Consider the following 15,573-nt stretch of genomic DNA (forward strand, 5'->3'; position numbering starts at 1 on the left):
GATTCCTTGCAGTGATAGATGTCGCCAGAGCCACCTGATACAGGGTACTGGACAGGCATCTCAGGTGGGAAATCTGTATCACGTAATTGTTTTCTCATGAAAAGTCTGCATTCTCGCTATTCACATGGGTTTTCTTTTCCCTTTCTCCATCCCCCTTTGTATCTGGTATTTCTCCCCTCGATTCTTCCTTCTTTCCCAGGTGTGTTTGATAACTGTTCCCACACTGTCAGTGACAAGGGCTGGGCCCTGGGAATCCGCTCAGGGGAGGACATGAGAAGGCAAGATCCTCGTTTCTTCTTCTCCCTTCGCACTGACCGCATGAAGAAAGCCACCGTTGTGATTGGCCACAGTCACTACCAACCACGCAGGTGGACCCATGTGGCAGCCACTTACGACGGACGGCGAATGGCCCTATATGTGGATGGCACTCAGGTGGCAAGTAGTCTAGACCAGTCTGGTCCCCTGAACAGCCCCTTCATAGCATCTTGCCGCTCTTTGCTCCTGGGTGGGGATAGCTCTGAGAAAGGCCACCATTTCCGTGGACACCTGGGCACACTGGTCTTCTGGTCCACAGCCCTCTCCCAAAGCCACCTCCAGCACGGTCCTCGGTCCCCGAGCATGGAGGAGCAGTTGGCCACCCTGATCCTCACAGCCAGTTTTGAGCCCCTGGAAGAACAGTGGGCCCCCTTTCGAGATGAGAAGTACCCACGGCTTGAGGTTCTCCAGGGCTTTGAGCCAGAGCCCGAACTCCTGTCACCATTGCAGCCCCCACTCTGTGGACAAACGGCTTGTGACAATGTAGAACTGATCTCCCAGTACAACGGGCACTGGCCCCTACGAGGAGAGAAGGCGATACGCTACCAGGTGGTGAACATTTGTGACGATGAGGGCCTGAACCCCACCGTGAGTGAGGAGCAGATCAGCCGGCAGCACGCCGCTCTGAATGACGCCTTCAGCCGCTACAACATCACGTGGCAGCTGAGTGTCCACCGGGTCCACAACTCCACGCTGCGCTCCCGGGCCGTGCTTGTCAACTGTGAGCCCAGCAAGGTTGGCAATGACCACTGTGACCCCGAGTGCGAGCACCCACTCACGGGCTATGACGGCGGCGACTGCCGCCTGCACGGCCGCTGCTACTCCTGGAACCGCAGGGATGGGTTCTGCCACGTGGAGTGCAACAACATGCTGAATGACTTTGACGAGGGGGATTGCTGTGACCCTGAGGTGGCTGACGTGCGCAAGACCTGCTTCGACCCCGACTCGCCCAAGAGGTAAGGGACTGGAGCTTGGGGGGGTCTTGCTTATAGGGTGCATTTCTAGCCTTGTTTTCTCTTGGTGGATTCTGGAGACCAAAGATGGTACAGAGTCCCTCAGTAAAACCTACACCATCCACCAGACATCACTGTGCTTTTGTGAAGTACTGGGTGCTGTGTTAAGTAATTAGGGACACAGAGACGACGAGGACAAGGGACAGCCCTCACAGAATTCACAGTCTGTGGAGCAGGCGGCTGTGTCCATAGTTGAAAAGCACCTGAAGACGTATGTACCAGGTGTCTGAGGCACCTGGACATCGTAGCCTGTGGAGGAAGCCAGGCTGTCGCCACAGAGAACAAGCAGGGTTTACCGAGGTAGAAACCATTCAGCAGCAGTTCTTCCCGCAGGCTCAGGTTCCCAGCAAAGTAGCACCAGTCCAGGTGGAGGCCTGGTGTGCGCTTCGTGTCTGGTGCAGCTGGAGCAGTTCAGCAGCTTTGTGAACACAAGACATTCTGCATCTAAGCACGAGTTTCCTGTAGGCAACTGGAACCTTCCCATTTTGCCTCATTAAATGTTGTTCTCCACGTAGCACCCAGAAGGATCTTTTGTAAAAGGTAAATCAGATCCTGTTATTCTCCTCTGAAAATCCCACCCCCGCTGTCCCTAGAATAGAATGCAAACTCTCTGCCTGGCTCACAGGCTCTGCTGCGACCAGACCCCTGCCTACCCTCCAGCTTGCTCCCTCCACACCTTCCCCACCCACACTGCACAGCCTCCCAGACTCTCTTCTGTTCCGTTGAGCAGATTGAACTTGTTCCTGTCTCGTGGCTTTGCATTCGCTGTTTCATTTTCTCAGAATCCTCTTTTCCTTGATCTTTCCCTTGGTGAGTTTTCTCTTGCCGTTCCAATATCTGCTTAAATATCACCTTTGAGAGGCTTTTCCTGATCCCCCAATTTAAATCAGCTAATCAATCACTGATTTTAATTCTCTGTAGAACACTGATCACTTCTGATGTTTTTCTTGTCCATTGCTTTGTGTTCCCCCTGCCTGGAATATCAGCTGCATGAAATCACGCGTCTTGTTAACCATGACATTTCCAGTGTGTAGAACAGCAGCTGACACCTTGTTGCTTATCTCATGTTTATTTTAATGAATGGAATGGATCTGATGTGTCTTCAATGTGAGACAGAAAGCAATAAGAGGATTTCCATTTGATGGTCCATGCGAGGGTTGGGGAGTGTTAGAGGGAGGTAAGAAAGGAGAAAGATGGGTGGTAAACTTGTTAATTTGTGTATGTGGGCAAGACTTCCCTATTACATAACTGGTGCCTTCGTATAAATTATGAGAAGGCTTACACTTGAGCTGGGGTGGAGTGTTGGTGTTGTTGGGAGGTGGGAGGGCTGGATCTCAGCTCCCACCAGATACCTAGGTGGCTGCCTTTGTGTTTGTTGGTCACAATTTACATAGAAATTTATGGTGTCCCTGTATGTGGGCAGTCACTTAACACCAGTTAATAGATTGGCCTATAGTTCAGGCATGTGTTGTCAAGGATTGAGTGTAAGATTGGTGTGGGGACCGAGTCCCAGAGAGCAGTTTCCAGGCTCTCGGCCTCACATGGCAAGGTACTGGCTCGGGTAGTAAATGGCCATCAGCTGTGACTAATTGGCCATCAGCTGTTACCAGTTAGCCAGTAGCCACTGATATATCTGCCGTGGCTAAGCTAGCAAACACGGATTGCAATAAGCAAGGGGGTTGGTTGGTTGGCAGAGAACCGGGTGGCGGATTGTGGATCGTGTGGCTCCCGCTTCCTGTGTCTCCAACCCAGCAAGAATATAGTGGCATGACTCCCATCTATGGCTGCGTGGGTGTTCCTTTTTGGCCTAACCATATTCTGCATTCTTTTGGGGGGAACAGGGCCAGAAACCCCGCATGACACCCTGCATGACAATTGGGAATAAGGGGATACAGTTGAATTCGAGAGTTCTTACTACTTAATTAGCTTCGTAAGTTGTGCAAGTCCCTTTCTGAAACACAGATGTCTTGTCTGTAAAACAGGGATGATTGCAGTAATACTTCGTTACCTATACCCTAGGGTGGTTTTGTGAGTCAAATGAAATAAGGTACAGGAAAATGCTTGGTAACTAAAGTTTTCAACGTGCAAAAATAGTTCTAAACTAACATTAGTTATGATTATCAATATTAGAGCTGACAGTTTGGGAAGGCTTTGTTTACATAATGGTATGCAGGCACTGATCACATTACCAGAAATATCCACACAGGAAAGATTCTGTTTGAGTTTGGTTTTTAGATTTTGATAACCTTAAGCAGAAGTAAACCTCACTAATAACAGTGGTTGCCAACTCTTAGGATCTCCAAGAAGAAAGGGAAATCTGGCTTGTTCTCATTTGCCGGCAAGTTAATTAAAATAGCCCGCTGCCCTGACCGAGAGAGCTGTCTTTCAAGGTGCCCAGGCATCAATCTCCTTAGTGTGGCCCTTGAGTTCTCTAAATCCCTGCTGCCACTGCCCTTATCTGGGTGTTTATAACTTATTCCACTTACTCCCTGCAGAGTTGCCATGGTAACTCATCCCTTTTTATCTGTAGACCCAGAACTATTTCAAACCTTCTTACCCCTGCATGCAAAACTCAGTTTTGTGGAATAAAAGGAACTGTTTATACTTTTTGAGTGTTAAAAATATTTAAATCAAAGTAATGTTCATGTTTAAAAATACCAAATTGTACCAAAATATGTAAGAAAGAATAATAGTGCCCCGCTTAACTCTTTCCATCCTTTTCCACTCTTTGGCCTTGCTCCCATATTTAATCATTTTACCTGTCTGTTCTGGTAACTACCTCCATATCTCTAAATATTATATTACTTGATTCATCAATTTTAAACATTATGCATTGGCTTGCTCTTATGATAAAGATGAGACTTTAACTCTTCCATTGTCTCCTCCCTCTCCCCTCTATCTTTTCAATATAGTTATTTTACTATTTTCCATTGAATCAAATGCATACACACACACACAATATCATGAATGTGAAATATTTTTTGTTGCAGGACAAGATATTATTCTATTATTATATATTTTTTCTGGCATAGTTTCTTCCCCCACCCTCCCTCTACCCCTTGAGTCTCTATTTCCTCCCTCCCTCACTTTTTTATTTCCCTCCTTCCTTCTTCTTATTTTCTTTTTTTTTTGATATCTAATGTCTTTTTTTAATTTTTTTAAAAACACTCGGGAGCTCTCCCTTCTATTATAGTTATTCTCTTTTCTTCTCCGCTTTCAATCTTGACCAGTTATCTTTAGGCCTGCTGGAAAGTTGTCATCCTGGAACATCTCTTTATTGCTTTCCTTTTTCTTTTGAACTGGAGCCACTGTGTCCTGAGTTGCATGAATATCTCTTAATTTATGACCTTATTTTACTGGAAAACCTCCTTAAGTAACTTTCTAAGAAAGGGTGTTTAAGGTACTTTTTCTGACAATGCATTACGCAAAATGTTTTTATTTTTCCTTTACACGATACTGATAGTTTGTCTTGGTGTAAAATTTTGGGTTGTAAAACATTACTCTCAAAAAACAAAAGAAAACAACAAAAAAACAACTTTTGAAGAAATTTAGTAATTGTCTTTAGCTTCTATTCTAACAATTGTGTGTATTTTAAGAAGTGGAATTTTTTTTTTTCTTTTAAAAATTGTTTAGAATCTTAGACTTGTTATTTTGGGATATTATGATATATATATTTTTAGGGTTGGCCTTTTATTCTGCTTTTGTTGAGCACTCAGTGGTCCTCTCAATTTCAACATTCATGTCCCTCATCTCTGGCAAGTTCTATTAAATTATTACTTTGATTTTTAAAAATTTAGTTTTCTCTATTTTCCCACCCAGAATCTCCTAAAGATGGAAATTCTTTGTCTTTTTTCTCTCATATGAGCGATCTCTTCGTTATTTTGTTGTTACTTTTTTTTTTAGAGATTTCGTTGAGTTTATCTTCCAGCTCTTCTATTGAATTGTTTTCATTTTAGCAATCATAGTTTTAAGACCTTATTATTATTTGACTTTCTGTATTAATCTATTTTTATTTTAAGGATGCAACCTTTTTTGATGCTAAAAATTAGATCCATTCTGAATTTTTTTGTATGCACTATATCTGATTGATCTGTAGTCATGTTTTGTTTTTCCTTTTTTTTTTTTTCTTAATTCTTGTCTGTTTTTCATGTTGAAGGATTTCCTCAAAAGTCTAGAGCTTATTCACAGTAGGAACCTAACTTTTACATTTATACTTATGATGAACTGAAAAATGAAAATTATATATGAATCTCCTCTTTTGGAGGAAGAAATCTGAAGGCAGAACATGGTGGAGAGGAGAGGTTTTCTCTTTCCCAATTCCCTTATATTTATTTCATTACAGGATTTTCCCCTCCCCCACCTTCTGCCTTGTTTGAAATTTTATTGTTAAAAATATGTGATTTTTTTTATAACTCTTATTGGCAAGAACCATATTTTGAAAAACAATTATTCTATGATGTGCCAGATACAGTAAGCTAAGTAGAGGGACAAGTAGAAAGAATATATAAAGAGTAAGTGCTAACAACTTAATGGAGGGGTTTAGTAATTTCATCTAAATTTCCTGGATTTAAATACAGGCTGAGGCATTACAAGCAGAGCATGGGGTATAGAGTGCTTTTCGGTGCCATGGTTTGGATCATTTGAAAGGACTTTGGATTCATGGAGACATAGATCTTTGGAATTCTGTGAGGGCCTGTGACTTGTGTAGTTCTTGCTTGTCTCTGAACGAAATTACCCATATGTAACATCCTATTATTACAATTAAATCACAGAACTCAAACTCCCAACTCCATTATATTGTGACTCTGAAGGGACTCCAATTTCAACAAATGTTTTGCCAGACATTTATTGAACAAACAGAGTGTGCCAGGCACAGAATCCTACTACTCAGGAGCTCAACAGTTTAGTGGGAAGTGGGGCTGCACCTATCGATAGATTACTAAGATGCAGGTACAACGATTGGTGTATGAACAATCCTCCTTACTTCTCAAATCCTACTCAACATCCCCCCTTTCCCCACCCCAGCAAGAAACCAGAAATCTCGCCCCCAAAGACGTTGCTATCCCAAAGGCTCTGAGAGGAGGAGAGCGCCTGAGGAATCCAGCATCAAACATCTGTAACCCAGATGGGCCTATCAAAGGGCGAGTATTTATCAGATTTGGGGCTGGTCAGAAGGAGATATGAATTATAGATACATTACCCAGCCAGTTGAACAGAATGACTAAGATAGAGGAACTTGGCTTGGGGAGAGAAGGCTACAGAGGCCAGATGTCTATTCTACATGGTGGCTTCCCTGAGAGGCGGCTGCAAGTGCTGAGGAAGGAAGAGAGTCCACCTCAGTGAAATCACAAGTGTCATTGACTAGTCCTTATTCCTGATGGTGCATCCTAGGAAGCTGAGCTGAGGGACTCGCTCTGCCCTAAGGGAAACCAGCGTTCTTCATCGTTGCATCCTTCAGCTTCTTTTTGGTCATGCATTGTTTCTGTCATTTTTCCCTCTAAAATTACGTCTCAGAGATGAAGGATTCCTTGCTGCTGAACCTACTTTCCATCTCTTGTTCTTTCTCCACTTTTCACATCAGGGTTGAGCTTAGCATCCAGCCAACTCTGGAAGAGTGGGCTTGCCTCTCTGTTTTGGTTTCTATGTGTCAGATTTCATAATATTATCATGCAGAGAAAAATCACCAAATAAAAACAAATGGCTGAGCACAGTTTAAGCAAGCCATCAATCACCTAGTGTCCGAGCATGCTGTGAAGCAGACACAGGGATGCCCTCATTTTCTGAAGCCTGCGGTGGGCTAAGGTCTCTGTGTGTTGGTGACTCACTGTCTCTTCTCTATTCCTTGAATTTTGCTGCTGGGGCATTTGAGGGCAGAAGGACTGCTGTACAAAGACATGCTAGGACATGGCTCACTTCCCTCTAAAAATGTCCTTAAAAGGGTGGGCTGGGAGGGGCCCTGCATGGGCATGGAGCGGGTGGTTTCTGCAGTGGTACACTACAAGGTGTGTGTCCTGGGGCAGGAGGGCAGGTACACGTGACACAAAAGGGAACAGGTGGAGAACTTGGTGCTGCACAGACCTGGGTGCAGGGGATTAGCTGTGCTTTGCTCACCTACCCTCTGTGGCTATTGAGCCAAAGGAAAGATTAGGCTGGGCCCCCGCAGTGGCAGGTCTGTTAAACATCAGCCAGACTTCATTAGAGGTTTCTTTTGAAGTTGGGATTCAAAGTTTCCTGCAGCCAAAAAAAACATACGCGGGGGAAAATAAGTGTAAGGGGTAGAAGAGGGCAGAGAGCAAAGAAATGGAGGAGAAACGTTAAAACTGAACAGCAAGACTACTTCTCAATGCCTCCGCTTCAAAATGCGCAAGGATGCAAACTCTAAAGAGACAGGTCTCACCTTCTCATACTCATTTGACCTGGCAAAGAGAATAGGCGAGAAGACATAAGAGAACACCTTACAGGTAAGCTCAGACAGTTTTCGTACAAATAGAAACGTCTCCTGTTCGTTTTCCAACAGGCCAGTTTCTCCCCAGTCTCAATAGGTGCCATATAATAGAGTAAATGTAATCCAGTTTCTCTCTTCACCTGGCTCAGTGAACTTCCCTTCCCAGGTGAGAAGGGTGAGGTTGTTTTCCTCCTATTCATGGTTATTTCTTAGCCAAATAGACTTGTGACTGAGCCAGGTGGTATGTCTGGGTTAAAAATATTTCCTCTTAGAACATTTTTAGGAGAGACCCTAGTCTCCAACTACATTCAAGTTCAAGACACTTGGGCATTTTCCTAGGAGTTGGGGTGCTGGCCCTGGTACTCTGGCCAGATGCCAGTCTGTCTCAGATGATTTCACTTAGGGAACCCTTCCTAGAATTTCAGCTGAGGGATCTAAAAAACAGCTGCATGCTTACAAACATTTTTTCTTTCTCTCTCTCTCTCTCTCTCTCTCTCTCTCTCTCTCTCCTGTTTATATGTTACTTTAGTGACTGAATAAAATTTGAATCTTATTAGATCTTCCCCTAACCCAGAGAAGTAAGTTGGAGAGTGGTCTGGACATCAGGGTTTCTTCCTTCCTTCCTTCCTTCCTTCCTTCCTTCCTTCCTTCCTTCCTTCCTTCCTTCCTTCCTTTCTTTCTTTTCTCTTCTCTCCTCTCCTCTCCTCTCTTTTCTTTTCTTTCTCTTTCTTTTTTTTTTTTTTAGGATTTGTTTCAACAGAGTGTCTTCCACCTCTGGAAGAAGCTGCTGACCCATGAATTTCCTGAACCCCAGTGTGTCTCTGACTTCTCACAGGCAGCTCTGCCTACTATGTAGACCTGATGTGGGGACAGAGCCCCAGAAAGTAGTTTCCAGGCTCTCGGCCTCACGTAGACAGGTGCTTGGCTCAGGTAGTAAATGGCCATCAACTGTGATTGCATGGCCATCAGCTGTGGCTAGTTGGCCGTCAGCTGTAACCAGTGAGCCATTGGCCACTAATATAACTGCTGTGGTTACGCCAGCAGAGAGAGGAAAAGAAGAGGAAGAATGGGGGCTAGCAAGAAGATGGCGGCTGGGCTGGCAAGCGTGGATGGCGGTTTGCGGACAGTGTGGATCCAGCCTCCAGTGAGAGTATAGTGCCGCCAGAGAGAATATAGTGGTATGACTCCCCTACCTATGGCTCCGTGGGTGTTCCTTTTTGGCCTCACCATATCCTGCGTTATGTGGGGAGCGGGACCAGAGACCCCACCGGACGCCCTGCACGACAAATGGCGCAGCGAGCAGGGTCTCCTGCATGACACCTGATTTCCCTGCTTGATACTTGGATGAATCCTACCTCTCCTTTAAGTCTCAGTTAGGATGTCACTTCCTCCATCCTGAGAACATTCCTCTTTGTCCTCCAATAGGAATTAACTGTCTCATTTGTGTCACTTCTCGCTCCCTGCTGGCCCCACTCTGCTCAGGCCTCACTGTCTCGCCTCTGTGTTATTATAACAGCCTCCTTTCCAGTCTCCTGGCTTTTACTCGTGCACCCCTCCCCCAGTCTGTTTTTAAGAAAGCAGCCAGAGGAATCCTGTTAGAGTGTAACCCAGATCAACTCATTCCTCCGTCTAGAATTCTCCAGCAGCCTCCCAGCTCATTCAGAGTCAAAGCCAATAGCATTACCAGGACCTGCCAGGCCTTACCTGATCTGGCACCGGTTACTTCTGTGGCCTCCCCTCCTCCCGTGCTCCCCTTTGTTTACTCCACTCCAGCCACATTAGCCTTCTCACCGCCACTTGATTTGGCACATGTACTCCTACCACATGAACTTTCCAGTGGCTTTTCACTCTGCTCGAAGGTTCTTCCTCTAGTTTTCTGCATGGCTAGTTTTCCCACTTCCTTACAGTTTTTTTTTGTTTTGTTTTTTTGTGTTTTTTTTTTTTGTTTTTTTTTTTAAAGTCACCTTTGGTGAAGACTTCTCAGGTGACTTCATCTAAAATTTCACACGCTCCTTTGACTCTTAATGGTTTCTTTTCTGTTTTATTTCTCTTTTTAAAATTTTCTATTAATGATGTGCGTAAACACTCGCGCGAGCATACACACACACACACACACACACACACACACAATTTTGTTTATGTCCATCTTCTCCGGTAGAATATAAGTTCCATTGGAGAAGGGGTTTTTGTACATTTGGATTACTGTTATGCCCTCTCACTTAGAACAGCAAAAGGAATAGCCTAAGAAGTATTCAACAAATAATTTTGAATAAAGGAATGTTCCTACCCTAGTATGGTGGTTGGCAAACTATGGCCTGTGGACCAAATTTAGCCTACCACCTGTTTTTGTAAATATAATTTTATTGGAATGCACTTCTATTGGAATCCACTTGTTTACACGTTGTCTATGGCTGCTTTCATGTGGCAGAGTTGCGTAGTTACAACAGAGACTGTGCGTCCCACAAAACCTAAAATATTTAATTTACTGTTTGGCCCTTTACAGTGAAAGTTTGCCAACCTCTACCCGAGTGCATGTTTTTCATACTATATTGTGATTACCCATTGCTGTCTGTCTCTTGCACAAGACTCTCGGCTCTTTGTTTATAGTCTTGTGACATTGGAAGTGCTCAACTGATATTTTTTCACATGAATTTATCTATCTATGAAAAACTAGTGACGTGGGGGAATGATAGTGTTGGGCAAGGGTTTGGGTAGGGTAGGGTATACTCTGTACGGAACAAAAGAGTATTCAGAATCTCCCTCTAGTAATCCCTCCAACTGGTCTTGTTACTGTGCTGGAATTGCCATATTCTGAAGGAAGTGAAATAACGAAAGATTCCCATGAAATGTGAATATATTAGCTGGGGAGGGAAAGGCTATAAGCAATTTTAGTCATTATCTCATTGAGTAGCTGGGTTCCCAAATGGCTCTGAGTATGAAACATGGAGTAAATTTGGTGGATTGCAGAAATAGCCATCTACAATAGCCAGGAAGCAAGATGAATCCTCATTAGTTGGGGAGACAGTGATTGAGAGAAAGAGGAGACCCCCCAAAAGGGTATAGCTCCCTCTAACAAGACATAACGTCTTTGGGATGATGTCGCAGATTAGCCAAGGTTCTTACCCAGCAGTTTTAGTTAAGCTTTGTGGTTGTAAACACCAGAGACGCACTCAAGTCAACTAAAGGAAATGGACTTATTGACATATGGGCTGGAAGTGGAACTAGACGGCTCTCAGGGACTGAGGCAGGCCCGTTTCTTTCAAAGGCTGCAGGGTTCCCTATGTCTTAGTGCCTCTGCACCACTCATATCTTGTTACCAGTTGGCACCACTACCCATTCTTTCTGTCCTCTTAGAGCTTTAGTTTAAAACTACACTTGGCTTGCTCTGGCTCCTGCTTTTTCTCACTGTGTCTTCTCTTCAGATTCGTATCTCATTGCTAATTATCTCAAGTTTCTTGCAGAATCTGAAGGTTCAAATTAAGGTTCAAATTCTGGAAATAGTCAGTGTGAATTGGCCTGACTCCTCTTTATATGTCACGCCAGAAGTCATAGGTTTCTGGCCAGCCTCGCGTTCAAGCGACTGTGGCCAAAGGAGGACAGCAGGGAGAATTCAATTCCTCAGGGCTCCCAGGACAATCTTCTCTCAGGTGCTGCCAACACTCTGAATAGAGTGAGCTGGTTTTTATTTTTACTTCTTGGGGATGAAACTCTTGACAAGCATAATTTCCTTAGACCTTGGTATTCCTAGTCATGTAGCTGTGTCTGTCTGCCTATCTCTCCCTCTCTATCTCTCACCAGTGAAACAAAGCACTTTTGATGGATTGTCTTATTTAATGCTCTTAACAGCTCCAAGTAGCAAGTATTATGATTATCTCCATTTTATATACACAAAAACGGAGATTTAGATAAATAGGTATCACGTTGCAGAGGCAGAACAGGGATCAAAGTCTGACTTCACAGCGTGTGTTATTACTCACTGTTCTATCCTGTGTGTCAGGTGTAAGCCTTACACTCTGAGCAAAGAACTTAGCTCAGAGTGGGTATGTAGTAAATATTTGTTTATTGTAATTATGTAATTGTCTCAGAGAATATGTACTTGAAGAGATGAGGGAAAGGAAAGGGAAAACACTATGGGCTTAGTATTCAGAAAGGACATTATATGAGAGATGGATTCCTTAAAAACGAATAGTCAAGATCAGAGAGTTTATTAGGCAAGAGCAAAGATAAGAACCAAGGTACAGATAGTCATATGCAAATATACCCGGGCCACTGTGAAAGCAATTTGAAAGGAGGGGACATTTCCTAGGGAAGAGTAAGAAAAAGCGAACATTAGAAAATGTATATTGGGAAGGCCTTAGATGTTGGGCTAAGGGATTTGAACAGTAAGCAATTGCGAGCCATGGGATATGTACAAAGGTATTTATCCATAGATAGATAGAAATCTGTTTTAATGTATATCTGGCTTAATAGTTTTCATCTCTCTTGAATTTTGGATCTTCCTTCTGGGATCAGTTTGCTTATTATTATCCCTGAAAGACATTTTTTTTTTGCAATTTTTGTTATTGAATGTTTGCTAGTCATATGCTTTCTTAATTTTCATTTCTATGAAAATGTCTTTATTTACCAAACTTCTTAAAAGATAACTTTTCTAGGTATGCAATTTTAGATTGGCTTTTTGCTTTCTCTTATCAAGATATTATACCACAGTCTCCTGGTTTCCATTAATACCGTGGAAAAGTCAGCTATGTAATTGTCATTCATTTGTATTTAGTTTGCTTTTTTCCTTTGGCTGTTTTCAACATCTTTTCTTTGCCTTCAGTATTCTGCAGTTTTGCTGTGATAGTTTGCTGTAGATTTTCTTTATTATTGTGTAAAAATGTATACACATTTTAAGAAAGGAACAAACTGTATTAAAATTGTAATACTCAATATATACCGATAACAAAAAATGAATACATGTCATGTGTATACATTTTTTTGGCACCCCCGGTATTATTTTTCTGAGTTTTCTATTATCTCCTGCATTAAATATATATTACTGCTTCTCATTCTGTACTCCATGGCTCTTTTTAACATCTCTTCAATTTTTCGATCTTTGCCGCTGTGTTGCGTTTTGAGTAACTCTATTTTGATTTATTGCTCAGTTGATTTGTCAGGTTTCCAACTTGCTCTTAGAACCCACAAAAAAATTAAAAAAAAAAATTATTAGTATACTTTTCATTACTGTGAGTTCTATTGATTTCATTTCCATATCTGCCTAGTCATTTTAAAATCAGTTTGTGTTCCCTATTCATACTTTGGATATTGTCGTTTATTTTTAAAAAAACATAAGTTGATAGATACATGAATTTATGCATGTGATCAAATTGCATCGAACTCAACACACGCAAATTAGTTCTGGGGAAATCCGAACCACATTGGTGGATTCAATCAATGTCAGTATCCTGCTTGGGGTAGTGTATTATAATTTTAAGCTGTTCTCATTGGGGAAACTGGGTAAAGGATATTCAGTATTATTCTGTAATATTTCTTACAAGTGCATGTGACTCTGCAATTATTTCAAAATAAGAAGTTTAATTAAAATATATTAAGCATACTTCTTTTGCATTTTATATTAGCTCGTCTGATTCTGTTGTTTGTTATTTTTCTGGCTCTTGCTCATGGTGCCTTGTTTCCTGATGTGTGCTTTATGATTTTTGATTGTGAGCACATAGTCCTTGAAGCTTTACCTGGCAAATTATTTGCTGGCCTTGATTGATTGAAGATATGCCCTTTTACTTCTGCCAGTTGCCTGGGGGCAGTACTAATATACAACCACTTAAAATATACATAATTGGCAGGAGGGTTTTTAGACCATAGGGTGTTATGAATTTGGGGTGCAAACATGTGAGGGCTGATTTATGGTTACTTCCAAGGGGGAAATTTTCACCTTACATATTGGGTCAAAGTTGGGGAATGTAAGTTTCCTTGCTGTGCCTCTTGATGACCTGGGCTTTAAAATTTTTTTGGGTGCTGTGTTTTATTGATGGTATAGTCCTTGAGAGTCCCAGCTTATGTGAGGCTCTAAAACTCCCCACCTTGGCTAAGCCCTAAATTTTGCTTCCTATGCAAGATTCTCATGAGGCTGCCAAACTGAAGTTCCAGGTCACCAGGAATGGGCAGAGCCCTCAGGGAAGCCACTGGCTTCAGAAAACATTTGCTTTTCTGGATTCCTGTTCTCACTTTGTATGTGGGCTCTGAAGATGACCTTTAATTTCCTTTCAGCTTTGTGATTCATTTAAAATTTATGTTTGTATTTTATTAAGAAGCCTTAGCTGTTTTCAGTGGAGGGATGGTCAGTGGAGGGAGCTTCTAAACTCTTTACACTAGAAAAGGAAGTACTTCTCCCGACCACTGATTTGGAGGTCACGTGCAGAACCAGTGTTATGAACCAGGGAGGTGGGAGGCAGGACGATGACCATGTCATCTCCTATAGTAGTCTAGCAGGATAGGGTAACGGGTTGAAAACGATTAGGGAATTTATTGTGGCATAGTGGAAAGAACTAGGAAATTAAAACTGAGTAGGACTGGATTCTAGTCCTAACTCCAGCCTAACCACATAATCTAATCATCTGTTCATTCGGATTTATACTCATATTAATTGATATTCAACAAATGTTAATTGAGCACCTCTTCTAGGCCAAACACTTTTTTAGACACTGCCGATACTGTTGTAAAGAAAAAAAAATCCTTTTTTTTTTAATGGAATTTATAGTCTAGTGTGCGGAGACAGGCAATCAGCAAATAAAATAGCAAGTGAGTACATGATATGTCAGATGGTGATAAATGCTGTGGAAAGAAGCACAGGGGGTGCTTACTGTGGAAGCAAGACAAAGGGTGTCCAGGAAAACACCTTACTGTGAAGATGACATTTGAGTAAATATCTGAAGGAAGATTGGGATGGAGCCACATAGAATCTGGGAACTTATTCCAGGCAGAGGGGACAACAGGGAGGCACTATGGCTAGAATAGACTGAACTAAGCAGAGATTAATTGGTCGGGAGAGGTCACAAGCCTGTGAGGCCATTGTGTGGATTTTAGCTTTTACTTTCGATGAGTTGGAAAGCTGCGGTAGGGCTTGAGCAGTGGAAGGGCTTAAACAGTGGCATGATATTAATGGAGACAGTGTAGAGAAGTGCCTACCTGCCCTGTCTATCTCAAAAGGCTACCTTGCAGTTCAAATGAGATAATACCTGTGGAAAGTGCTTTGCAAATTGAATATACTTCATAAGTGAAAATGTTTGGTGAGACATGGCGTTGGGTTCAAAAGTAAGTTTGAAGAGATGGTGGACGTCCTCAAGGAGATGTAGAACAAATGATTGAAAAAGATGTGAAAGAAGGATCCATCTCAGTGTGGAATTTACAGGGGCAAGATGATGCCTTGTATGGGAACAGAAAGCACGAGCCATTACTCACCCTGGCCCCTAGGGAATCTGTGCTGTATCTCCCCGCCTCTTTCATATGTGAATGTGAAAATGCAAATCTGAGGACCACGAGCATCTTCTCTTCACTGTGCTTTCAAGAAAATGTATGGGTCAGGAAGGCCTGTGTCTGCCATCCGTGCTCAGTACCCAGTAGGTACTCAGAATTGTCCGCTGAATAAATGCTCCAAAGTTGTGGGGGTCATAGCACTTAGGACGATGACAGAGTTAGGGATTCAAAATTATACATGTCAAAATTTAAAGCATGCTGTGCTCAATGTAACACCATGGAAATTTACAGGGAGGAGCTTAGATTTTAGGATGGATATATATATGTATA

General features: G+C 42.6%; 1 protein-coding gene across 1 annotated transcript in view; it reads left to right on the forward strand.

Annotated features, from left to right (window-relative positions):
• Positions 1-15,573, forward strand: part of PAPPA2 (pappalysin 2) — a 218,722-nt gene that overhangs the window by 23,647 nt on the left and 179,502 nt on the right. Inside the window, exon 3 of the mRNA XM_074322117.1 lies at positions 200-1,271. Coding sequence (XP_074178218.1) covers positions 200-1,271 — 1,072 coding nt within the window. The remainder of the gene's footprint in view (positions 1-199; positions 1,272-15,573) is intronic.

This window comes from Rhinolophus sinicus, linkage group LG17, assembly GCF_036562045.2.
Source record: "Rhinolophus sinicus isolate RSC01 linkage group LG17, ASM3656204v1, whole genome shotgun sequence".
NCBI classification, from domain to species: Eukaryota; Metazoa; Chordata; class Mammalia; order Chiroptera; family Rhinolophidae; genus Rhinolophus; species Rhinolophus sinicus.